We start from the raw sequence: 27,487 nt of genomic DNA, 5'->3' as shown, positions 1-27,487 counted from the left end.
AATTGTGGGCTGACTGGGGGCTGGAGCACTCTGCTGCTTGATGGTAATAAAGATTGCTAGCAGTTATTTCTTTCTTCTCTTCCCCGGCCCCCTCCCTCGCTACTTCAAGTCGTGGAGAAATAAGAGGCACATTACACGGCCAGGATGCCTGGCTTGAGCTGCTACTTTGTGTATTCTGTCTCTTCACTACTGGCTGCAAGCAACAGCTGAAATGGAGAGAGAGAAAGGGAGCTGTCTACCTGGGAGCTGAACTGATGGTTTATTTTCTCTTCCCTACTCCATTTTCAGAGGAAAGAGAGGAGCAGTCTCTTAGGGCAAAGTTCAGTCCTGGTGGAAGTAGGTACAGACACGTCAGTGGAGCTCTGCTTTGCTGACGCCATGGCTGCTGGTGTCCCTCACGCTTGGGTGGTCTCTCTGGTGAAGAGTTAGTTTGCTGGGTTTAGTGCTGTGCAGGTATTTATGTAAATGAACCAAATGTATGGGAGAACAGGCTGGGAGGGGTGAGGAAATGTAGCTGAAGGGTGAGCACTGCCAGACTCTGGGTGCTGGTGATACTTTGGTGGGGAAACGGCTCTTTGCCTCTTCACATGAGTGACGTACACATGCTTTGTATAAGGAGTGGAGAACTGGCTGCTTTCCCATTGTCCCATCCTCAGCAGATACTGGGGTTGGATCTGGATGGGGGCTGGACATGCAGGAATCTTTTGCCCCTTTTCCCATGCCACCTGGTGACAATAGCTGCTTGGAACTCACTGGTATTTCCATGGGGCAGGTTATTCCATATAAGACTAGTGCGGATAAGAAAGAGGGTTGTGAGATAATATGCTGCTGTCCACATCCCCAACATCAGGAGCCTCTCCTTTTCCCCCCACAGAAACAAAGGAAGGCCGGCCACCTCAGTAATATCGCTACGGGCTGGTTCACAGAAATGAAAGGGGATTTAGGGAATCATGTGATCAAGTGATTAGAACAAAAGACAAGGATAGAGATGGTCCTGTGTTCTAATCCCAGTTGAACTGCCAGCTCTCTACGTGACCCCACTGGGCATGTCACTCAGATTCCCTCCCTGTGCTGTATAACTGGGGTGAGGGGCCTTCCGGAAAATGCTGCCTCTAGGTGGAGCTTCCTGAAGGACATATTTCTTACATCCCAATATTGTGGACTTGTGCCTTAGGCACTATTGGAATTCTGTAAGTACATTAGAAAGGAGAATATGTGTTTTGGACTGTAAGTAGGACTGTGGTTTTGTCACAGGAGGTCCTGGGAGACACAGACTCTGACTCTCTGGTTTTGAGGGCTCTTCTTGCTGCTGAGCCCCGTGCCGGGGGCTGATGGGCTATCTGTGCTCTGCTCGTGGGCAGGGATAGTACAGATCATTTTGCAGATAATCAAGGATGAGTCAAATCTGTGATTTTTTTTTTTTATCCACTTTTGCCGTGACTCATCTGTAACTTCCCCCCCTCCTCCAAAATCCTCTCTGATGACCCAAAGCCCCAATTATAATCAACAGAGAAGCAAAGTGTCTACTGTGATAGGGAAAATGTCTGGATTTTGTTTTGGTTAATGCTTCTCACGCACACGAGAAGGATTTGCATGTTATTCTGTAGTATGGAAGAGGGCCTGCCGTTGTACCTAGCCTGGGTTCTGGGACAAAGCAATCACATGGCAGTGCCACAACAGAGCATAGAGATGTTTGCATTTGGGGTATTGCCTTGGCATATGGTGATGTGATGTAGCAGCCTCCTGTTATGACACAATGTCTCCGTGTGAAGATGAAAGGTCTCCAAGCTGTGATGTGTCTCAGCCCCACAGCACTTGAAGTCAATTCATGCCTCTCTGGTCACCGTATGAGCTGGGTTTATATGACATGGGGCGGGCTGGTGAGCATCAGAATACTCCCATGAATTTTGGGTGGGACGTGATGCTATATGTAAGGTCACGAGGAAAGAATGTTATAAACTAGAAGGCAAAGGTCCATTTCCTTCTGCAAGTCAGTGCCCTGCTTGGAGGAAGTTTGTGCTTGTACAGCTTGTAAATCGCAGTGTTTTTAGCCCATGGCATAGGGTTTTAAATCTGACTTAAAAAAAAAAGTGAAATAAAAAACTAACTGGCACATATGCAGCGGAGAGAAACTTAATCGGTAGCTTCAGGCCTGCATTATAACTCTGGCCAGGGATAATATATCTTTAAGTACTTGTAATCCTTTGAAATTCCCTTCAGCCATGCCTGGGAGAGGACTGGAGATTACCGGGAGGGCTAGGGTGGGGGAGAAGTCTGCCAGATGCACTTTAAGAGACTAATGGGTTTCTAATGTTTACATTCGGTATATACAAACCTACTTTATAAATGATCTTGGCATTAGAGTTGTAAAACAAAGTCATAAAAATGGCCTGCAGCTCAGGCAAAGAGCATAAATGGCTCTTTCCGCAGGCAGATGAGGGGGAAGCAGAGCACGTCCCAATCAATATTTATGTGTGTCTCTGCGTTTCTGCAGTACAGGAAGGAGGTGGAGCATATGCATGCTATACGTCGCGAGCCATTATGGTGGGGCACTGGGATTACTGTTTTTTCCTGGGTGAATGCTGGGTCTCAGGAAAATGAGGGACAGGAAATGCTGTTGATAGAATCAGTCAGGTGCTGTGCAAGCTTCTCCCACAACGCTGACCCTCAATCTCCTTTTCCTGCCCCCAGCTGTTCCAGAGTTGGTCCAGATCCACCAGTGTGCCTCGTTCCTGACCTGTAACATACCCAGTCACTCCAGTTTCTTGCTTCTGCTGGGCAGTGGCTGTTAGTGGGGGTGAACTGAGATACCAGCAGCTGTACTGTAGAGACTTGATTGAGGACACCAAATTCATTACACCTGTGATCAAGACTTTTTGTTAGGTCTTTGAGTGAATAGTCAATGCATCCATCCTGGGATCAACCACTTCTTTAAGCATAGATGAGTTAGCAGAGGAGACTGGGAGTCTGGAAATCTGGGTTTTCTATTCCTCCCTGTCCACAAGCCAGCTGCTCTGGCACCATGACAAAGTCACTCTCCCACTGGGTGCCTCAATTTCCCCATCTGTATGGGGGGGTGGGGTAGATAACAGCAATTGCTGATAATTATCATTGCAGAGATAGACACTTCGTTAATTTTTTAGTAAGACAGTTTTGAATCCTGGTAGGAAAGTGCTGTCGGAATGCAAAATATTATTTTGGGAGGTTTTCACACTTCATTGGCTGATGCTGGAAAAAGATGCTCTTACTTCTCAGCCTCTTTTGCCAGAAAATCTAGATTTGTGGAATCAAAGAGGTTACATTATTTTGCAAAAAAGCCTGGTGATTGAACAGTGGGTAAAACAGGTGAGATTCCCTGTGATCCAGGAGCTCGTGGTGTGTATGAAAGGTGTCCGTTTAAGGAGAGGTGATGTAGTGCTACGGCTGTATTGCCACCCCAGAGGTACAGGAGGAAGAAATAACTAGAGGCAATGGAGGCTGAGCACTTAGGCCTGGGAGAGCCTCATGTGAACTCATTAGTGACAGTGGCACCTAAATAAGGATGTGGTGGCACGGTGAGACATAATGGCATTTTTGCAGCATGCATTGGCTTTTTACGCATGTGCATGTGGTTAAGAACATATTAATTTATGGGACATACTGGAAGCACCCAGGAGTCAGTGGGAATTCAGTCATGAATAACCTGGCACTTCCCATCTGTTTGTATCAGCTGCTCTTACCTGCTGCTTTGCAAAGGTCTCTGCAGTGCTGCACCTGACCATCCCTCTGAATCAGCCATGCTCAGCCAAATGCAGGGTAGAAGCCTCTCCAGCACAGACTAATCCATCCACCCACCCTGTTGCTTGTAGCCGTATTACTTTTTTCCTTGTTTCTCATCAGGCCAGGTTAGAGATGCAGAATGTGGTCAGGCTAGTGCCTAGATGGGGAGATCTCCAAGAAACATGCAGGTTCTGCAATAGGTAGTGTTGGCGATTCAGCGAGAAAGTAATGCTCTTCCCCCTGGGACGGTATTGAATCAATACCACAACATGGCACTAGGTGTGCTGCGGTTTTCAGATGTGAGGTAAACTAGAGGTCTTGACCTCCACTTGAGCTGTTAAGGATTCCACCCCACAAAGTCTCATGCTTAGATTGTGAGGAAGTACAGTGCCCTATGGATTTTATACTCAAAGCCAGGCTCACAGACCTGCTGTTCTCTGTAAACCAGTAAGAGTGTGTTCCCAGCGGCACCTGGTCTGGAGAGCACTGAATATGGTGACTAGGGAGGGTGATTATAGTCAAGTAAATGGTTTGTAACATGGTCGTTTATTTCATACCTTGAACATGTATCTTAGGTACAGTGTATGTTCCATTTCACCTGGTTTCTGTTGATCTAACGCACTTCAAAAATTCGAGTGACGCTTTTTGCTATATGAACAGTTTTTAGCCTTGGTGTCTTGGTTAAAATTTCAACTCTAATATAGGGTCTGCAGTTGTGTTGTGTTGCTGTGTAATAGTTGTTTTGTTTCACCCCAGAGGTAGCAGCATTTCAGTGATGTGAGGTATAAGATGATGTCTGTCTGATGAAAGGTGAAGACTTCTCCTGTACTGCTCCTTTCTGTCCATCTGTATCAGCTGGTCTCTACTCACTGCAGGGCAGAAGCCATTTTGGTCTTGCTCCTGTCCATCATGCTCCATAGTTGGCCAGAACCTTGCTATGTCTATCAATTGTGTTTGGTGTTGTTCGCAAAAGACAATGGTCTAATGCACTCCATTGACAATGTCACCTGCAACATTATCATGGTCAGCAGTTTTTACTGTGATTCTTCCCGTACCTATTTCCCCCAGTTCTGATAGGCTCTCTCCACTCCCTTGCTCCTTATCTTTGTAACTGGTGGGGTGCTTATGTCACCCCTCAGTGCTGGTTGTCCTCTCAGAGATCCTGCTGAGCTTTGTACTAATGTCTTCTTTTTAAAGGCCAAAACAGAAAGCTGTGAAAATGCATGTTCTTTAGTCATCACTCCCTGGTGTTTATCTGTGGGATCTTCACTAAAGGACACTTATTCATTAAATCCTTCAATCCTCAAGTATTTGAATGTTCATTGCACTGTGTTCAGTTCTTCACAAAAACATAATGCTCTCCTGCCTGTTTCTTCCCCTCCTACTCTGTGATGGCTTAGAGTGCCAGTCAGCAGCCTGGTGTTTGAGTTGGGCCACAGCTCGCAATAGCTCTCCAGGAGGGCATTGTACAGCCTAATTATTCTGTGTCCCAGTGCAATTGGTAGGGTGCTGAGAAAATTACAGACCTGCAAATGAAATTACGGAGGGAATGGCTGGTGGCAGCCGCAGAGAGGGGAAGAGCCTGAAATAGAGACAGAGAAGCTAGCCTGGAGTTTAATTCATTGTTTCCAAAAGAGCAGTTAATGGATTATGACAAATGTCTTACTGTTCTCCCTTAGTGTTGTGTTAAAATGGAAATGGAAGGTCAATTTTCCTAAATGGATTTTAAATGACTGACCTCCTGTGTTTTTTCACTCACTGCTTTTCACTCAGGAGGCAACTTGGTCATTTTGCTTTCTTGGTCTGCTTGGCTTTTGTTTTCTTTTTACTTCCTATATCACTTTCAGTGTTCTGTGGTCCTATTTTATACCATAGCTTTTTGCTACGGGTGACTGAGGAGTGGGCTCACTTCAGCATTGCCAGCTCTCAAGATTTTATCACCAATCTGGCAACATTTACTGTGAAAGTCCTAGTGCCTGGAGCTGAGAATCTCAAATTCCACTCCCCAGTTAAAAAAGGATAAGCTTATAGCCCTCAGGGTTGCAGAGAAAAGCCTGAAAACTTGACCTGAGAGTTACCTAAAGGCTCTGAAACCCAAAAGTCAAATAAAAGAACCTTCGCATTTTAAAATTTCATGATTTTTGCAGGGCCGGATTTCATGATTCGTGAATGCTAGGGGTTTAGTGACTCTTAGTTTAAATGTTAGGGCTCATGAAGGTGATGGAGTAGACAGCATTGGTTAGAGCTGGACATAGGGCACGCAGACAACTCTGCTCAAGCATCTCAATCCCAATCTGCTACGTCTTGTGCTGTTTCCTGGGTACATACAGCTCTGCTGTGGTAACTCAGTACTGCCCTACATCACCTCTGTTCTGTGTCACCCCTTGGCCTTGCCTGAACACGAGCTACCAATTGTTCCTTTGTGTCAGCTTTTGGTATGTGTATAAATATTCACTAAGATCAAACCTGAGAAACTCACTGCACTTGTAACCAGAATGGCATACTGAACTCAGGTTTCTAGAGAGGAGACTAGTGTATTAGATCCTTGCTCCGCTGTCAAGTGATCTAGGATCTTGCTTTCTTTATAGCTTTTGATTCCTAAAGCAAATGGCCTGGCTGGAATAGAAGTAGTCATGTTTATGTGCCAGGGAGATTGTGAGTGTGTGGTGTCCAAGTCCATTACCAATTCAGTGGTTTTAGTCATGGAAAAAAAGTCACTGGTACTTTAGATTATATTTGCAGCTGCTGCAAAACCTCTATTGTTGATCACTCATGAAATATTGTGATCTCTGTGTTGGGGTGTATAATCTTCTGAGAGGGATGAGCAGGGCATGGGCAGGGGTAGTGGAATGTGAGTATAATGTGAAAGAAGCGGGAGAGTTGGCTGGTATGGGGACCACTGGAATCCAAAAAAGAGCTGTGCCTAAAATCTGAAAAGACAGGTCTGTGTGATTTATGTTGTGGTCATGGTCAGCTTTCCCAATGCAAGCCCTGCTGGGGTTTTGTTTGGATCATACCAATACATTCCTTTAGGCTGTGGGATCGGAGGCCCTGGGGCAGTGCCAGACCCTCTGCTCATTCTCACAGAAGGGAACCTGTGAAAAGAGCTGACATGGAGCAGGAGACTGGGAGAAAGATGCTGTGAACAGCCTCCTTTCCGTTTCTACGGCTTGATTTTCTTTAACCCCTCTGGTTCTGATCCATGCTTTGTAGGTACATCCTCCAAGCATCACCCTTCAGAGCAACCTCAAGTGCCTCATGTGTCCTGATAATGCATTCACATTGCTGTTTGGGGAAGTGATGAGGCAGCTCTGACATGAAGTGCGTGCCCCAAGTCCTGGATTTATTGTGTGTTTTCCCTATTGCAAGTGCCTCCACCCAGCAAGAACCGCAGGATTAGTGTGATTTTGGAGTGCTAGGGTGCCAGTGACACGCTATGGATGCCCTGGGTCTGGTTAGCAGCAGCACAGCTGTGGGTCAGAGGCACTTGGTGGAGTCATTCATAGGTTGCTCATGGCTCCAGTGAAGGGTGAAAGAGCAGGCTTCTGTTGGAGCACAGAACATGGCAGAAGTACTTTATAATCTAGTGACGAATGTTCTCTGGATTCTTAATATTTGTTTTTCTTCTCTGAGGGCCTCCAATCTCTTTCATAACCCGAGAAATATTCCTCATCCCCTTCCCCTTCCTCATCCCACATTGTAGCAGCCTTGCTCCTGGGGGATGAGGTGAATATATACAACTGCTCCTGAGCCCATAAATGTCCCTCTGTGTATTAGCCAGAGGACCTCACTGTAGAGTGATTAAAAGGGCTCCCTTCCCATATAGGCACTCGCCCTCTGTAAGGCTCACAATCTTGAACTGGTCCAGGAGCGAGGCACCCAAGCTTGGGTCTCCTTTGTTGTCTCACAGCTAGTAGGCTGTTGGATTCTGTTTCCACCATTTGTATGTGACACTGAACATTACTGAGAGCTGCCCCTGTTGTCAGCAGTGAAAATGAGTACTTCCCCACTCACATCATTGCAGGTGAAGGTGTCTGAGAGAGAAGAAAGGGAAAGGCTGCCACAGAGCAGAGAAGCATGAGGGATAAGCAGGGGAAGGACAAAATCTGGAAGAAAATAATCATTTTCAGGCTTCTAAGAGGGTATGGCAAACTGGGTGGAGTGGAAGTAAAGGCAGTGAAGTAAAAGCGGTAAAGAGTAAAAGCAGTAAATGTGGCACCTTATAGACTAACAGACGTATTGGAGCATAAGCTTTCGTGGGTGAATACCCACTTCGTCAGATGCATGTGAAGTAGCTGGCAGTGATTTTTTTTTTTTACGTAAGAACGGCCACACTGGATCAGACTAATGGTCCGTCTAGCCCAGTATCCTGTGTTCCGACAGTGGTTGGTGCCAGATACTTCAGAGGGAATGAATAGAACAGGGGAATTATCGAGTGGTCCATCCCCTGTTTTCGCTTCTGGCAGTCAGAGGCTTAGAGACACCCAGATCATGGGGTTGCATCCCTGACCATCTTGGCTAATAGCCACTATGAACTTATCTAATTCTTTTTTAAACCCACTTATACTTTTGGCTTCACAGCATCCTCTGACAATGAATTCCACAGGTTGACTATGCATTATGTGAAAAAGTACTTCCTTATGTTTGTTTTATACCTGTTGCCTATTAATTTCCTTGGGTGACCCTGGGTTCTTTTGTTATGTGAAGGGGCAAATAACACTTCCTTATTCACTTGTTCCAAACCATTCATGATTTTATAGGCCTCTACCATATCCCCTCTTAGTCATCTCTTTTCAAAGCCAAACTATCCCAGTCTTTTTAATCTCTTCTCATATGGAAGCTGATCCAAACCCCTAATCATTTTTGTTGCCCTTCTCTGTACTTTTTCCAGTTCTAATAAACCTTTTTTGAGATGGGGCAACGAGAACTGCATGTGGTATTTAAGATGTGGGCACACCATAGATTTATATAGTGGCATTATGATATTTTCTGTCTTATTATCTATCCCCTTCCTAATGGTTCCTATCCTTCTGTTATTATGATATTTTCTGTCTTATTATCTATCCCCTTCCTAATGGTTCCCATCCTTCTGTCAGTGGTTTTTGTTTGTTTGTTCGTTTGTTTTTACTGCTGCTGCACAATGAGCAGATGTTTTCAGAGAACTATCCACAATGACTCCAAGATCTTCCATGAGTGGAAACAGCTAATTTAGACCTCATCATTTTGTGTGTATTGTTGAGATTATGTTTTCCAATGTGCGTTACTTTGCATTTATCAACGTTGAATTTTATCTGCCATTTTCTTGCCCAATCACCCAGTTTTGAGAGATCCTTTTGTAACCTTTCCAGTCTGCTTTGGGCTTAACTACCTTAAGTAATTTTGTATCATCTGCAAACTGTGCCACCTTGCTGTTTTCCCCTTTTTCCAGATCATTTATGAATACATCGAACAGCACTGGTCCTACTACAGATCCTTGGGGGATCCCACTATTTGCCTCTCTCAGTGTGAAAACTGACGATATATTCCTACGCTTTGTTTCCTATCTTTTAACTTGTTACAGAGCTGTGAGAGGACCTTCCCTCTGATCCCATAGCTGCTTACTTTGCTTAAGAGCCTTTGGTGTGGGACCTTGTCAAAGGCTTTCTGAAAGTCCAAGTACACTATATCCACTGGATTACCCTTATCCACATGCTTCTTGACACCCTTAAAGAATTCTCATAGATTGTTGAGACACGATTTCCCTTTACAAAAGGCATATTGACTCTTCCCCAACATATTGTGTGTATATATGTGTCTGATAATTCTTCAATAAAAAACTAATTGGTTTAAACTCTGGTTACACTTATGGAAGCATTTGTGGAGCATGCTCAGTAGGAGTAACTGGTTTCCTGACTCTCTCCCTTTCCTTGCAGGAATTGAGTATGGCGATGTGCTTCCAGATTCCTTCCCGTCAGCCCCTGCAGAGACCCTTCCCCATTTCCTACTGGAGCCACAAGATGCATACATTGTAAAGAACAAACCTGTGGAGCTGATCTGCAGAGCCAACCCAGCCACTCAGATTTACTTCAAGTGCAATGGCGAGTGGGTGAATCAGAATGACCATCTCACTAAGGAGAGCCTGGATGAGGTGACTGGTAAGAAACCACTGCAGACCTGATTCTCATTTTACCCCATTCCTCCCCCACCAATTCTCTTTGCTGGCTTTCTCTCTCCTCTGCTACTTCATCTGTCTAATCCCTCTCTCTTTTTAAGGCTCTGTAGTGTGCAACAGAGTGGTATTTAAAGCACATTACTGTGCAGGCATGCCTGAAATGGAGGAATAACTGGACCCCTTTCTGCTCTGGATGAGGAACAGTATTACCGCCTCCTTTCAGCATCGCCTGACAGGATGGATCCCCTTTAAAAGTGTTTTGTAAGCCCCTTCTCTGGTTCCACAGTCAGATTTTGCAAGTTCAAGGAAGACCTTCCCACCACTTAAGAATGAATTTCCTCTCTCTTCTTGTTGCCTACCCCATCCATATATTGGTAAACTGATATAATGCCTCCCCAGTACACCCTATGAGCATTTTACTTTTGTCTAATTTTCCTTCAGGCTGTTGATGATTTTTGTTGGTCTTTAGTGAAGTCTGAGACTGAAGTGTCCATGTGTGAATGCAATATTGGAGGAGCATTCGCACCAGAGCCAAAGAGAACAGGAGTGTGATCACCCTTCTCTGTGCTGTGAAGTGTCTGCATGTGCCACACAAAATCAGATTGATCTTTTCTGCTGCCAGATCCTTCTGCAAGCTCATGGCTAATTTGTTGTATACTATTGCCCAGAAGTCTGTCTCAGAATTTACCACTTTCTAGTTTTCCTCCTCCCATTGTATATCTGTAATTTGAGATTATTTCCCCCCAGATATATTAGCTTGTATTTTTCCAATTCATATGATTATTTCCTGTCCATGTGTCCAAACGGTCTAGGTCACTTTGTTTGATTTCTCTATCTTCACTGCTATTCACAGCTCCTCTCAATTTTGTATTATTTGTGACTTTCAGTAGACGAGCTGCCCCTCCAACTTCAGTAGATGAAGATATTAAATAAGACTTTACCTATCAAACTCCCTTGCTGTACCCCACTGAGAAGCAATTTATCAACATGTTAAAACAGTTGCTTCTTGGAACAGCTATTTCTAGAGAACACAAAAGGAGACCGTGTTCCTAACTTAGTCATAAGTAACCCACAGGAGTTTCAGTCAAGAAGTAGCTATAGTTGAGCCACTTAATAATAGTGACCACAATGTAATTAAGTTCAGTACCCTTGTGGGAGGAATCATACCAGCATGGCTTTTTTAGATGAAAATTGTTCCTCTCCAAGCTACAAAACAGTGTTGATAAAGGAGAACTCTTAGATATAATTTAGTTGGACTTTCAGAAAGCACTTCACAGGAGGTGGTTGAGAAAATTAAGTAGTCAGGCTAAGGTGTAAAATACTGACATGGATTAGAAAGTGGCTGAGACAGAAAACCAAGAGCAGGAATAAATGGTCAGTTTTTAGCACGGCAAAAGGTTAACAGGATCCATGCGCGGACCTATTCTGTTTGATCAGAGCAGGATGGAAGATTTTTGGTTGGGATTTTTCAAGGAGCCTCAGAGAGGTCTGCAATGCCCATTCAGTTTCAATGGGATTTGGGTGCTTAACTCCCTTCGTCTCTTTTGAAAATTTCAGCCTTTGGCAAAATGCTTTTCTGATAGAAAAGTGGTGCAAAATTCTCAGCAAAAATGTTTCACAAATGGTTCGTCTTTCTTTATCCAGCTCTATTTAAAGTCTGTCCTAGGTACTTGTATCACCCCATTTCTGTGGTATCTGAGTGCCATATAATCTTTCATATGTTTATCCTCACAATATCCTCTAAAGTAGGGAAGTGCTATTAACCCCATTTGATAGATGGGGAAGTGAGGTACTAAGGGACTTGTTTAAAGTCCGAGAAAGTCTGTGGCAGAGCAGGGAGACTCCTGGTCTCCCAAGTCCCGGTCTAATGCTCTAGCCACCAGACATTCCTTCCTCTCTAATTGAATATATTCACTAATGGTCTGGAACAGGCTGAACAAGTAGGTGGCAAACTTTGCAGATGACACAACTTTATTTGCGATAGTCAATCTAGAGAGCTCTGAGGAACTTCAGAAGGACCTAACAAAGCTGAGTGAATGGATGGCATAATGTCCGATGAAATTCACTGTTGACAGAGACAGGGTAATGCACATTGGAAGCAACAATGTGAATTACTCACACACTTTGCTGAGCTCTAAATTAAGAGGAATCATACACGGAAAAGAGCTAGGAGTCAGTTCATTGAAAAGCTTTGTTCCATGTACAGTGGCAACCAAAAAAGCAAACAGGATGCTTAGAGAATAGGACAGAAAAGAATATTGAGACTTTTATAATGCCATTATATAAATCCTTGGTATCACCCTCACCTGGAATACTCTATTCAGTTTTGCTAACCCTATATCAAAAAGGGTAAAGCAGAAGTACAAAGGGGTTCAGAGGCTGTCAATGAAAATGACTACAGGCAGGGAAAAAAATTGGATGAGGAGAGATTGGAAAGATCAAGATTTTTGTTTAGAGAGAAAATGAACGAGAAAGGGAGATTATACAAAATGATGGCTCGTCTAAAGAAGGTAGGTCAGGCACTGGCATTTATCTTTCTCATAATCCAGGAATGAGGGGACATTTAATGAAATTGAAAAGCATTTAAAACTGATAAAAAGAAAATACACAACACATAATCAATCCACAGGACTCATTGGTAAAGGACACCAGAGGCCAAGAGCGTAGTCAGATTCAAAAAACAATTAGATATTTAATGGATAGTGTGAATGTTGACAGGTAGAATTTAAAATATATATAAGCGATATCATCTCTCTCATGCTCAGAGCATAAATCAACCAGTAGCTGCCTGGGCTAGGAAAAATGTATTTTATGGACATATTATTCTATAATTGTCCATTACAGGATTTCTTGCACTTTTCTCTGAAACCCTCATGGTTCTGGTCACTGTCAGAGATAAGATAATGGACTGGTTGAATCATTGGTCTGATGTAATTAAATGGTTTGCTAAAATGTAAATATTTTACATCTACCCCTCTCTATCACTAATTTTGTAACTGTGTCCTAAACAAAAAAGACCAATCAAGTTTATCTTATAAGTTATGGTTCTGTATAAGCCCATGGATGTGGTGAATTGCTCATCACTTGAAGTCTTTAAATCAAGATGGAATATCTTTGAAAGATATGCTCTATCTCAAACAGAGGTTATGGGGTTGATGCAGAAGTTATAGGTTGGGGTTCTTTGGCCTGTGTTGTGCAGAGGGTCAGACTAGATGACCATAATGGTCCCTTCTGGCCTTAAAATCTATTAATAATGTCTATTGTTCATGATCCCGTTAGCCCCTAGATAATGATTTTCCCCACAATGTTTTTACCAGTACTTTACTAACAGCACAGCAATTACCATGCTCACTCTTCTTTGCTTTTTAAAATATCAGCATTATAGTTTCTCATCTCCAGGTAATCAGTACCTCCCAAGGTTTCCATCAGTTTTCAAAATCAAATGTCAGTGGTACATGACATCTGGGTCAGCTGATTTGTGCATGTTCACATTTATAAGTATTCATTCACCTGCCTGTTATGAAGAGCTTCCTAATTGTCTCAATGTTTTCCCGTTCCGTCATCCTCATAGCATCACCATCGAGTTTTAACTGGGAGTTCACTCCGCTCTGTGAGTTCTTGCTTGGTTGCTTTTCCAAAACTCTGTAAAGGGAAAACTATTTATTTAAACCTGAGATATTTGAGCAGTCCCGCATGAAACCACTTTTCCTGTTCTTTGCATTTTTCTCTTCCAGAGGATTTGCAGTCTACTATTTCCTATTTACACTCTTCCTTCAGGATTCCCAAGTCACTTTTCATTCTAGTGAATTTGAATACTCCTTCCAGTCACACCTTATTTGCTGTGTCCCAGATTTTAAAAGGTATTGAGGCATTGCTGCAGTCAGTGCTGTAATGCCTAACTGATTTAGGAGCCTAAATCTCATTTTCAAAAGTGATTTTAGGCACTTAGGAGCCAAAATTCCATTGATAGGCAATGGGATTAGGATACCTAAGGGTGTAAATCACTTCTAAAAATGGGATTTAAGATCCTAAATCAGTTAGGCATTACAACGCTGCATGCAAGAATATGCAAATACCTTTAAAAATCTGGGCCTAGATTTCCTAATAAATGCACTCAAGATTCCTTAATTACCTTGCATGCTGAGTTTACAAATTGCAGGTCAGATCCATAAAAATGAGGATAGTTGTGCAAATTTTGGGATGGGTGGCTGCTCTGAAGGGAGGTACATCACAAGTCAGACATCTCGTTCAACCCCTCTCCTTCTGGACTCATGTAGGGCAGCTATCTCCCCCTGCTGGGGATTACCAGGAGAAGGGTGTGTGGGGATGAAGTAGAGTTGTTATTCTATCTATAGGTGATGAGTGATTGTAGGAAGGAAAAATGTTCGTTCCTGAGCAGTTAGTTTTTGTTCTTGTTTGCGGGGTTCAGTTTTCTATGTAGAATGAATGTATAACTATAATTAAAATGTCCATTAAAGAAATGTGTACTGCACTGTTGAACTTCTGCAAAAGTCCATATGAAATGGGTAAATTTATTTAATTACTATCTAAATTACCAGTATGAATATCAAATGAATTCAGGATGGCAGGAGGCTTTACAGTCCCAGGAGGCTAGTTGCTGCGTACTGCTGTAATCCCAGCTGTGTGATCATCATACCAGCTAAAGGAACCAAATGTCAGGTCAGATGTGATTCAAAGGTGGTGGAGCCAAGGTGCAATGCAAAGGAGTTTAGTGAAGCTAGGGAGATGGGCACCTTATGTGAGCCAGGGTGCGATAATAAAATAAGCCTTCTAATAAAGGTAGCAGTGCATGGGGCTATATGCAACATTATAGAGCAGTGAATGCTGTAGTAACTATGTGTTTTATCAAAAAGAAAAGGAGTACTTGTGGCACCTTAGAGACTAACCAATTTATTTGAGCATGAGCTTTCGTGAGCTACAGCTCAAATAAATTGGTTAGTCTCTAAGGTGCCACAAGTACTCCTTTTCTTTTTGCGAATACAGACTAACACGGCTGTTACTCTGAAATATGTGTTTTATATCTGTAACTAGCTGGCAGTGCTTTCTGGGGTTTATAATTCCATCATGGATCTTTGCTCAGAGTTGGAACTCTACATACTACAGAAAATAGAGAAGCTGGTTGTCTCCAGTGATTCTTCTGTGCTCTACAGTTCAAAAAGGGCTTCGTTTTCTCAAGTGGAAAAGTGCAGAGTCTTTAGTTTAGAACGTGGGTGGTTACCTTGGAGAGAAAAATGCAGCTAAAAGGCCTGCCGAGAGTGATTTCATTGTAGTAAGGTGGTGACTTATTGTGGCTTCTTGTACCTGCTGGAAGTAACGACACGTGGTGGCTGCATTTAATGGGTACTCCCCACATGTTGCTGAAGTGTAGTGGCCACCTTTACTGAGGACATGAGCAGCTTTCCACAGTTACTGCCAGACGGCACCTTTGACTGCTCCTGGTCTCTCTGAGTGCACTCCCTCTAAATGTCAGGTCTGTAGCAGTCACCTGTCCCTGGGAATGGAATCAACGTGGGGAGCTGGACTAGAGCTCTTGAGGTCCTGTCGACCCCTGTATTTCTCAAAAAGAAAAGGAGTACTTGTAGCACCTTAGAGACTAACCAATTTATTTGAGCATAAGCTTTTGTGAGCTACAGCTCACTTCATCGGATGCATACTGTGGAAAGTACAGAAGATCCTAATTGGTTAGTCTCTAAGGTGCCACAAGTACTCCTTTTCTTTTTGCGAATACAGACTAATACGGCTGTTACTCTGAACCCTGTATTTCTGTCATTCTCCCACTCTGACTGGGCCCTGGATTGCATTCCCTGTGCATCAACCGTGAGTTGCCTCAGCAAGTCTGACACGCATCCAGACCCTGCAGCTCTGTTCCCTCCAGGACAATGACAGTGGTAACCGGTGACCAAACAACCTCCTTAAATCCATATTTATTTAGAACAAAAGCGTTTTGGAGAAAAACTATCTTAAAAATGATATAGTGGACTATACATATGTCCTAAGCTTACCAGGTGTATAACCATCTTCCACAGGGGGACCTTGGTTGGACTCACTCCATGCAGACTTCTCCCTAGAGCCTCTCAGTTTCAGCCCTATGCCCTGTCAGAGCTCACTGACAACTCCCTGGATAGCTCCTGATAACTTACCCTCCTGCCCCCACTTGGCAGGAATCAAGTCACTTTAACTCTTTATAGCCCTTTGATCTGGTAATTCTGTGCTATGGCAAAACAAGGTTTGCAGCTGGTTGAGACAGGATCTTGAAGTTAACACTTTTCCCCATTGTCTTGCAAGTATGTGCTTAGGCATTCTTATCTGGGAAGCCATTACATGGCCTTCATGCATTGGACCCTATTGAATTTGAGCATTATGGATATATAGTAAACAGTCCACTTCCCCCAATGTAAATTAGATTGATCTGTTACATAGGAAATTCAAACAATGGCCAATATACAATAACTTCCCCCTGCTGACTGGTTACCTATAGTGTTCATAAAATTATTATATCTCAATGTTCATAACATGGGAAATAGTGGCCATTTTGAGTAAGGGAGTGCTGTTGATATAATGGAAAACATAGGGAAACATTGCTAATAACTTTGCTTAATTAGAACCTAATTTCTTCAAAGGCATATTTGAAGGCGTTTGGCAATGAGTTTTCACTATATGAAAAGTCTGAAGGATAAAAATCTTTCATGTATGAGCAAAAGGGGTCTGGAAAATGTTCTCACTTTTTGGGGAAAAATTTCTTAAAGGCCCCACTTGTAATTAATTTTAACTCCTAAACGCAGTAACAGATTTAGTTGACCGTCCTCAGAAAATTCAGTCTTCACTCACAGATTGTGCTGTAAACTTGGAGAGGAAACGTTTTGTTCTTCACTGAGGTTGAATTGCAACTGTAGGTGAAAAACTGAATCCAACTTTCATATAGAGGCAATACTGCACCTCTGTAATAAAACTATAGGCAGCTGGCTTACCTGACCAGCAGCCATACTGAGAAAAGAAGCTAGAATCAAGATGGCCTACTATGCTAACAGTATTCGTATCAGGTCCACTATGCATTGATAGAACAACTGCAAAGGGGAGAGGGGTGACAAAATTGCCCATTTCAACTTAACATAGTAAAGTTTGATTCTCTTAACACAATATCCTTAGCTACAGATCAGAAATATGAGCTTTGAATAATAACTTTTATGGTGAATTTTGTTAAAGTAAACATACTTTATAATGTTTTGTAGCGTATCTTAGTATATTTTATGTGGAAAAAATGAAAATAAGCCAAATCAGAGAATAATAATTCAGACATAAAAACAGCTAACATCTGTACTAGCAGACATGCTAGAAAGTAGCTCTCCATTTAAGTGGCCATGGAGAGCAAGACATATGAGTGTTAACTTTACACTGCTAAGATGCATAATGTTTTAACATGGCAGTTTAAAGCTATAACCCGTCTTTATGTGGTTAAACAATTCAGGCAAGATTTTCACAAATGACTAGTGATTTGGGGCTATCTGACTTCTTGGGTGCCCAACTGAGATACTTTAAAGGGCTGATTTTTCAGAAAGCGCTGAGCACCTCCCTCTGAAAATCAGATCCCTTTAAAATGTGTAAAGACTCTTGACATCCAAAACATGAATCATTGCTGGAAATCTTGGGTGTTTTTTGTTTTTTGTTTTTTTTCTTCCCTAAACTTTCTTTTTTTCCATGGGAAATCTTTTTTGTTTGTTTCAGGTATCTCATTTTTTTCTATAGAAAGGTGATTAAAAATAAAGTCATTTCTAATTGCATTGATGGAAATAAATTAACCAAAATTTGAATTAACAAAATATACAGCTGCACATGGTTTTGAAGTCTGTGCCTTTAAAATGCAAGGCTAGCACATGATCTATTAAGTTACACAGACTTTGATAGATCACTAAGCAACCCTTCAGGTTTCCATTGTGTTCTGTCAATGCAATAGTAATGTATTAAAAAACAGGGAAAGAGTTATAAAAAGAAGGGCACTGTACATTTTGAACAAAGCGTGTTCTTCAGTTCATACTAAAGCCATGTCTACACTACTACTTACGTTGCCAAAACTTATGGCGCTCAGGTATATGGAAAAAAACAACAGCAATCCCTGAGTGATGCAGGAGACACTCTCCTGCCGATATAGTTACCGTCGCTCATTTAGGTGGTTTTATTATGTTGACAGGAGAGCGCTCTCACATTGGCACAGAGTGGCTACACGAGTGAGCTGTACTGGTACAGTTGTGCCGCTGTAAGCTTGCTAATGTAGACATGGCCTTAGCGAGGGATACATGTCTGGAATATGTCGTGAAAATAGGAACTCGTTCCCTGTTTTGTTTCTTCAACAGTAAATATGAGGACGAGAATGTTCTATATTTTTCTCCATGGGTGGGGCACCTACTAAAATAACACTTTTCCTTTATTTTTTTAATGTGATGTAGATGTGACTAGGTTTGTACAAAAACACAGAAAGGCTAAGTTATCAGTGCCCTGTATTGTTGGGGCAATAAAACAGATTCCTTAGTGTATACAGATAGTAACTGGGGCTTTATTTTAAACAAGACAGAGTCCTGATAGCGGCTCCTCATATAAGTTATCACACCCTGGGATGGCTAAACACAGTCCAGCTGGCTAAGGCATGTTCAGGAGACCAGAAATAGTCTCAGAAGTTGACCCACTTGACCACTTGCCGTGACCCTGTTCAATTCAGCTAGATTGTGTTTCTCAGTTTAAGAGACAGAGTCCTCACCTTCCTCTTTCATCTCCTCTCAGCGGCCACTTCTCTTTCGCAGACTGTGAGGGGCTGGCATACTGTTCTTGCCACGTCACTTCACTGCCAAATGTGAGCAGTCACGTGATTTATTTCCAAACCATTTTGTGCCTTCAGGGCCTCTCTGCTGGGTGCAGTGGCACCATGTGCATCATCGGAGCTTTAATATGTCCAAGGGTCCTTGTCAGCTGCAGATAGGCACTTTAAAGGGTTGTTGTCAGGCTGATTTTGACACAACATTTAGTCTATGTAGAAACAAGATTTAATGGGGCCTAAAGTGAGATCAATAGAAATGTGTATAGATTTAAAAAAAAAAAATTCCAGTGGAAAAAGATTTTTTGTTTGGATTTAAACATTCCCCTGCCTTGTTTTGGAACCCAAACTTTTCAGCATTGTGGTAGTGAATAAAACCCTGGAAGGATACCTGACATGAACCTGGCTAGAAAGAAAAGTGAAATTGACTACTTTACTTTCATTGCCCCGCCTGGGCGAAATGTAAAAAGTAAACAATCAAGAGAGTGGTAAAAAGCAAATGTGATGTTTTTAAATCCTTCAGTTTTAATAGGGTATGGTGGTATTAAGAACTCAGGATATTCAGCTTATTTGTTGTTGAGATGAGATTTTTTTTAAACCCTCTTAAATGGCAATGCAGCAGTACCACCTGCATATCCAGAAACATGGTGTCATCTTTAAAACACTGTGTGTGGGTGGAGGGGATCCTGGCATGGATCAGAATTTGGATCAAGCCCTTAAAAAGAAGGTGGATGGGACAAGAGAAGAAGTGGTTGCAGAGGAAGAGAAGAGATGACTATCTCATGAAGAAGGGTTGTTTCTCTCATCAAATGCATCCCTCTGTCAAGTTCCTTTTTTGAGCTGCAGGACCATCATTTTCCTCCCCTTCAGTCAGTGCATATGTGTGTGAGTACACACATGCGCACACAGAGTATACTTCCAATGCAGCTTATTTCATAAAGGTTCAGCATTCTAGCCTCCTTAACCCTCTGTTTTGTTGTCTCTCCTCCCAGGGATCCTGGTGCGGGAGGTCCAGATCGAGGTCTCCCGGCTGCAGGTGGAGGAGCTATTTGGTTTAGAAGATTACTGGTGTCAGTGTGTGGCATGGAGTTCTGCTGGGACCACGAAAAGCCGAAGGGCCTACGTCCGCATAGCGTGTAGGTGTAATACACACTTATCATTCATCACAGCCCCTGTCCCTATCTTGTCACTTGCTCCTTCTTGCCAGCCTGTCCCCACACCCTGCGTGGGAAATCCTTTTCATCTGCCCTCACGGGGAATTTTGTGGAGAGGGGTTCTTAACAGGTTTATGCATTTGACAATCTGTGTAGGGTTTTATAATAACTTAAGTTGGCAGAAGCTCCTACTCCCATTCCAGGCATCAGAGCAGGGACAGAATCTCTCCTCCCTTATTCTAGAACCGGATGGTTTCCTCCCAGTATAGTTCCATGACTCCTCCTTTCCCACTGCCTGCCAAGCTTACCCAGGATAACCACTGAGGTAGATGCTAACCCCACTCCAATTTAATGAGCCAGTGGGGTTCACGCAGTGTGGCAGAGCCACATTCCTCCATTACACCACCCTAGCCATGCCTGCTGGATTTAGTGGTTAGGATCAGTGCTGTCTCGTGGTTACAAGATTAGGGCCGGGAACTCCTGAGAACTGTTCTCAGCTCTAGCACTGACTCACGGTGTGACCTTGGGTAGGTCATATACCCTCTCTGTACCTGAGTGTTCACACCTGTAAATGGGGATAAACTTACCTGTCTCACTAGGGTGTTGTGGTAATTAGCTAGTTAATGTTTGTACAGTGCTTTCAACATGCTCAGCACTTACATGGTGCTTCATTATTTTTTAAAAAAAGAAAAGGAGTACTTGTGGCACCTTAGAGACTAACAAGTAAGGTGCCACAAGTACTTCTTTTCTTTTTGCGAATACAGACTAACACGGCTGCTACTCTGAAACTTGTCATTATTTTTAGCAGCCTGACAAGTTAGCACCTCAGCCACAGAGGTGATTTGCCTGATTCAGCAACTTTAAATCCTACATCCTGGATTGACCTCCTGTGTTGTTTCCTTTAGCAAGTGAATAGCTCATGTGTTCTTAGGGTGGGAGAAGTCAACAACTGGGCTATTCTGCCACCCAAAGGATGTAAGAGGTGATTCTCTTGACAAGGAGAGAGCTGGGGAAACAGTGCATTGCAGTTCTGCCAATAGGGAAGTTGTTCTGTGATTAAAGATGCTTCCCTATAGAAGCATCATGCTGAATATGGAAAGTCCATATGGAAACCTACTTTAAGAATACGTTACAGTTGCACTCTGTACAGCTTGCATGAGGGAGCCCCCTTCCCTGTAGGCACTAGCTACACAGCTGAGCAAGGCAATATGCACCTTCCCTTTCTACAGAGCTACGAGGTGCATCTTAGACCATATCTACACTATATGAGAGCTATAACGTCCTAGCTATAGCGCCGTAGATCTGCCAGCATAGCCCCATAATGTAGACACAGCCTACACCAATGGAGGGGGTTTTCCGTCGTTATAGGCACACCACCTCCTTGCGCGCTGGTAGCTAGGTTGGTGGAAGAATTCTTCCACTGACCTAGCCACATCTATGCTCCGGGTTAGGTCGGCATAGCTGAACCGCTCGGGGGTGTGGATATCTCACCCGCTGAGTGCCATAGATATGTCGACCTAAGTTTTAAGTTTAGACCAATCTTAGTGGGCCTCCCTCTTGCACACCTTACAAAGGGCGCAGTAGCCCCTTTGTACCTTTCCACGAGGCAGCTGCGTTAGCTGTGTGTGCACCTGCAGAGCTGCCTTCCCTCCAGAAGACTCAGAGGGACTGAGAGCAGGGTTATTTAGGGTGGAAACTGTTATGTTGTTTTATCTGTAGCAGTTGCTTTTCCCCTGCTACAGCAGCTGAAATGTTCTCAGCCTTCAAGGCTGTTTTGATACGAAGTGATGCTTCCTGCTCTCAGTTGACAGTAAGGCCACAGCTAGGAATAAAGCTGTCTGTTTTCTTAGGAACACACAGCACTTTTTCTTTAATTTGCCTGCTTTGAGACTACATAAAAAGCTTTTTCTTTTCTCCTTTCCAAAATGGTTCCCAGCTCAGTGACATTTGCTACTGGACCTCTGAGTTTCACGAAGTCGCCCTGTGGCTTGTCACACACCCCATAAAAGCAAGGGGGGAGGGGGGAGAGAGAGAGAAGAATAGCACAAAAAAGATTGGTGCCCAATTGCACTTCGCTCAAGTTGGAGCAATGCTTATTGGAAGCAATTCCTATGGATTGCAGCGCCATCTAGTGACGAAGGGAAGGACTAGTATCAGTTGCTCCTTTTTCCCTGCTAAGTGTGGCCCACGAATGTACAGTAGGCCTTCATGTGGTGGTGTATTGGACTGCTTGTCCTCTTTCTTTTAACAACCCATGTGATCATGAGTAAAGACATGTGTGTTCCATGTACATAAGGCCCAGTTCTGCCATCCTTATTCACAATGAGTGGTTCCTTACTATGCAGCTGGTGCCAATGACTTCAGTGGGATTATTCCTGAAGTAAGGTACTGCTTAATGTAATGACGGCAGAATTTGGCCCATGAATAGCATGCTACTTATAGTACGTAGTATGAGCACTGTAATATATGGCCACTTTCATATTAGATCCTATATGACCTACTATGTCATTTGCATATTCTGTAATTCCAAATGTTAACACACAATATTTATGTATAATTCACTTAGAATAAGATAAATGCAATTTACGTGTGATGAAGGCACAGTGCCAGATTTTCAAAAGTGCCCAGCTCCTGGGAGTTACTGGGCAATGGGCCTTTTGAAAATCTGACCACTTCATGTAGGGGCCTAACTGGAAGCAGAGCCCTTCTGAAAATGTTGTCTCATTTAGAATCGTAGAATATCAGGGTTGGAAGGGACCTCAGGAGGTAATTTAGTCCAACCCCCTGCTCAAAGCAGGACCAATCCCCAGTTTTTGCCCCAGATCCCTAAATGGCCCCCTCAAGGATTGAGCTCATAACCCTGGGTTTAGCAGGCCAATGCTCAAACCACTGAGCTATCCCTCCCCCAGGTGCCTCAGATGGAGCTTTTGGGGGCTGAGCTCTTTTGAGAATCTGGCCCATGGATTTCCTTGAAATGCATAGTGCTACTTAATAGACAGCATGAATTCCAGCTCATAATGGTACATCCCCACCCTGACCTAAGCTGCTCCAGCATGCTCTGCCAGATGCTCTGTCCCTCTTTTCACTAGTGCGGCAAAACAGCAAGCCCATACTTCAGTGGTCCCCTTTCAGAAACACAAGACTTCTTAATTTTGGATGGATTTTGATGAAAGAATATGAAGTTTCTAGGCAGGAACATGAAACTCTGGCAACAGCAGACTAGCACGTCCCCCCTTCTGCCTGCTCTGAACAGTTCCTTTAAGGGAAGGCGAGTGAATCCCATTTCAGGAATGGGAGAGCACTCAAAATCATGTTTTATCCATGGGCAAGTGGATGTCAGCCCTTGTTCTGAGACATCTTTTGGCAGACTTGACCTTTTTCTGCTGGAATATGATTCCATCCAGAAGACAAGTAAGCACCTGGGAACAATAGTTCTTACATTGGCAAGGATAAACTGGGGTACAAAGAGCCAGCTAGGTGGGTGGGGCAGGAAAGACGGGTGGAGGTGGTAGACAGGAAATCTCTGGGGATTCTGATTGGGCTGGTCAGCAGGCCATGTTACACTAAACTCCTGACAGATTTTATCTTGCTGCAGGCTCCTCTGTCCATATATGGTACCCCCAAGGTTTTTTGGGTTGCTCCATTCATGTCACTGGCTGATAACACTTGGGGTTCATTTTTCTTTCCCAGACCTGAGGAAGAACTTTGACCAGGAGCCTCTAGGGAAAGAGGTTCCACTGGAACATGAGGTGTTACTGCAGTGCCGCCCCCCAGAGGGGGTGCCAACGGCAGAGGTAAGCCATGCTATCTCTCTCACACCTCCCAACAGCAGAGCTGGCCTGAGGGGCCACACCAGGTAGAAGGTGCCAGCATGCTGGGGACGTATTTTACTCCCACAAGAAAAACTCTGCTCATACATTTTAGCACAGCTATTTTCCCCCTGCGTCTTTGCCCAAATAAATCAGATTTTCTATTGACACTGACCCTGGCAGATGACCCTCAGCATCATAAAGCCCTCTTCATAGTGAGGGATTACTACAGGGAAGACTGCACCATCTCCAGTCCCCTGGGGGCCTTCAGTCGAGCAGCAGCATCCCCAAAATGGACAAAACTGGCAGGGGATGGGACATGGTCAGATCAGCAGAGGGATGTGCTGATTTACCACAGCCTGTGGCAGTCTGGCTCTTAGGCATCCCTCCACAGATGACTAGAGCTGCTCTCCCTTGGCAGAAAACCCTAGGGAACGCTGCTTGCCCTCGGTTGGCTGTATCTCCCCAGGGATGTAATGGGCTAGACTAGCCCAATAAAGCCGACTTCCCCGCCCCATCGGGAGCAACACCATTTCAGTGCCCAGCTGCCAGCCCCCTCACTATACAGGCTGATGCATGAAAACACTCCTGCAGTCCAGTGGGAAGGAAGGAATGTGAAGCACATTTCCTCTCCCACCCGCAGTCTCTGTTTATGGCTGTCCTGGTGGGTGTTAGTCTGGAGAGACTCCACCCTCTTAGATTTGCGGGAGTTGCTGGTTTGTTTCTGAGGGCACCTGTAACTGTTGGAAATTATTTTCCACCTGCCGGAGGTGGATGCTAGAATAGCTTTTACAAGGCTCCTGGCATAGCTTGTATTTTGCCAGTTTTAGCAGACATGCAGCTTTCTGTTATGGATTTTACTGCCCTGCCCCTTTTCCTGCTGTGGTTTTTGTTTCTCTTTAATCAGAGGCCATGGGAATTTACTGGTAACCAGCCCCTCCCACCTGCCCTCCCTGCCTCCCTCAGCTGGACGCAGCTGTGGCTTCAATGAGGCCTGATCATGAAGGTGAATAATTGCTAGCCAGCCTTCTACATTCACCGTCATGATCCATTAATAAAACAGCACAAGCTATTTCCAAGCCACCTTTGGGGATGCGGCCTCCCCCAAACTCCGGTCAGCCCCCAGCGCTCGCATCTTATCCATTGTCCCTTGCAACACTTTTACCGTTCCAGCTGGGATTGCTAACACCTCAGCAATGTGCCAGTTAAGTTCCAGCGAGGAGCAAGGGAGAGAACATATGAGATAGATTGGGCACATCTTTGCAGATGGATTGGGGCCATGATGGATGGCCTCTTGCAGGCCGTCAGCTTCCATTATTCAGCAAAACTGTTTATTTTGGGCAGTGGAACTGTTATTCTGACATCTAATAACACACTTAACCTCAACACCTGTTCAGCCCACGCCTCCCTCCTGTACATGCTCATCTGCCATTAACCCCTTGTAGGAATGATCTGGAAGAAAAGAAAGCACAGAATGATTTGTTTAAATGCTATGGGTAAAAATGAGTGAGTGAGACCTGGAAAGAGCGAAGTTCATGGACTCTCCTAGCAAGGCAGGGCCTTTTCCCAAGGCCAGTCGCCTTTCCTCCTTGCTCCAGTAACTCAGTGCAGTACCATTAGCATCACTGTGAGTGTGCTCTGTGTGTGATAAGCTTCTGACTTGTCATCTCTCACAGAAAAAGCAATTAGATGGACAAACCAGGTTAGTGCCAGCCAAGCTTGTAGGGGAGGTGAGAACAGTTGGGGAGGGGTGGGCTTCTGTCCCAGTTCTTGAGTGGTAAACAAAACTCACATGCCTCATGTTGTCAGCATCTCTCCAAGCAACGCAAGCCTCATTCTTGTATGGAATTTGTTGACCGTTGCAACTTTTTTGATAATGTGTAAATAAGCTACACATAAAAGCCGCAGGAAAGGTTATTTTAAATCTTTAATTTTTTTCTTTTCTCTTTCACACCTGCGTGTACTTTGACAAGCCCCTGCACACCGACTGACACAGAAATATGTACACACATTAGAGAGGCAGTGTTCTCCAGTGGGCAGAGCACTGGACTGGGACTCGGGGGAGATGGGTTCTATTCCTGGTTCCTGGCTCCATCACTGTGCCAGTGACCTGATGTATGGCTATGGGCATGTCACTTTACCACTCTGTGCCTACCTTTTCCCTCCAGCGGTGTTTTGTCAACTTAAATTGGCAGGACATCCGAGTACAGGAGATGTGCCAACTCATGCTTGGAGTGTGACCACCATGGATGCACAGTCCCAGCAATGGACACACCAAGGAGCTGCATGATGACATCATGCCTCATAGGGCTATATCTTGCTCACTCCTAGTTCTGATTCACAGATTCCAATGCCAGAAGGGACCATTGTGATCATCTGGTGTGACTTACTGTGTAGCACAGGCCATAGATCTTCCTCAAAATAACTCCTAGAGCAGATCTTTCAGGCAAACATCTAATCTTGATGATGTAAAGATGGTCAGCGATGGAGAATCCACCGTGACCCTTGGTAAATGGGTCCAGTGATTAATTACCCTCACTGTTAACAATGTAGATCTTATTTCCAGTCTGAATTTGTCTAGCTTCAACTTCAGAGCCCATTTTCCCCTCTTCTTTGAGTCCTATTCCTGCTCGTCTCCTTCTGTGTGTCAATCAAATTGCCTTCTACTCTGTAGTTTTTCTTACCACCCCAGTGCAAGGTTCTTCCAGTATAATTAAAGCAACTGGGCCCTGATTTGGTTTACACCCTGCTTACACCATTTGTAAGCCAGCATTGTGGTGGGGACCATATGGCGTTCGGATTTCTTTCCTAGCCCTGGCCCGCACTCCCATTAGCCACATCCCATGTTAATTGTCTCTTCATCCCTGCACCCACTGACCAGTATTCCTTGTGTGCTAGGGGAGCACAGTAGCTCAGGAAAGAGCCAGCATGTGTCACACCTCTTTGGCCATCTGTTAGTATAGCTTCCCCTTCTCTCATCCTATGCAATGAGCGGGATGGTTAAGGCCACCTTCTCACTCACTCACTCTCAGCTATTTATCGCTTCTTTTCCTGGGAGTGCAATGATGGATTTTGAGTGGTGCTCTCAGAGATTTAGCCAGGTGATTTCTGGTAGTGACAATGTGCGCTGGATTTTTAACTCTGTAATCTTGCTTTCTCGTGATGATACCTAATTGCCTCTGGTTCTTTTTCTCTTTTTTCCTCCTTTCTCTGTTTTCTTTTACTAACTTTCCCAACCCTGTCATCTCTTTCATTCTTCTGTCTTTCCTTTCCTCCCTTTCTTTCTCCCCTTTTTTTCTGCCTTTCTAGGTGGAGTGGCTGAGGAACGAGGATGTTATTGACACCACCCGAGACACCAACTTCCTGATAACCATAGATCATAACCTCATAATCAAGCAGGCCAGGCTTTCGGACACCGCCAACTATACCTGCGTGGCCAAGAACATTGTGGCTAAGCGCCGGAGCACCACAGCCACTGTCATCGTCTATGGTACTGACCCTTTGTTCTTAGGAACACAGGGATTAGCCAAAGTGTGTGTCCACAAGCTCAGGGGAACCTAATGTGGTTATCTGTGGCTTTATCTGTAGAAATATCAGCTAACGCACATGCCTGACCTGAGGCATAGAACTCATGCCATACCACACCAGAAACGGACCTCTTGAGCTGAAAGAGACTCTCCATCGGCTTATATCAGTACTAAAGTTTATTCTTAGGCTTTTGAAAGCAAACCTGAAACTAGGGGGAAAAAAGCCTTGCCTGGTTGCTAGTTTTGATACAAACCTGGCTGCT

The 27,487-nt window shown here is 44.0% G+C and overlaps 1 protein-coding gene across 1 annotated transcript in view; it reads left to right on the top strand.

Moving 5' to 3' along the window:
* Positions 1–27,487, top strand: part of UNC5B (unc-5 netrin receptor B) — a 147,208-nt gene that overhangs the window by 98,438 nt on the left and 21,283 nt on the right. Inside the window, exons 2-5 of the mRNA XM_077821578.1 lie at positions 9,672–9,893; positions 19,727–19,870; positions 23,579–23,682; positions 27,007–27,187. Of these exons, the coding sequence (XP_077677704.1) occupies positions 9,672–9,893; positions 19,727–19,870; positions 23,579–23,682; positions 27,007–27,187 (651 nt within the window). The remainder of the gene's footprint in view (positions 1–9,671; positions 9,894–19,726; positions 19,871–23,578; positions 23,683–27,006; positions 27,188–27,487) is intronic.

The sequence above is a fragment of the Eretmochelys imbricata genome, chromosome 7 (assembly GCF_965152235.1).
Source record: "Eretmochelys imbricata isolate rEreImb1 chromosome 7, rEreImb1.hap1, whole genome shotgun sequence".
NCBI lineage: Eukaryota > Metazoa > Chordata > Testudines > Cheloniidae > Eretmochelys > Eretmochelys imbricata.
The sequence above is the reverse complement of the archived record's forward strand: the minus strand, read 5'-3'. Positions and strand labels throughout refer to the sequence as shown.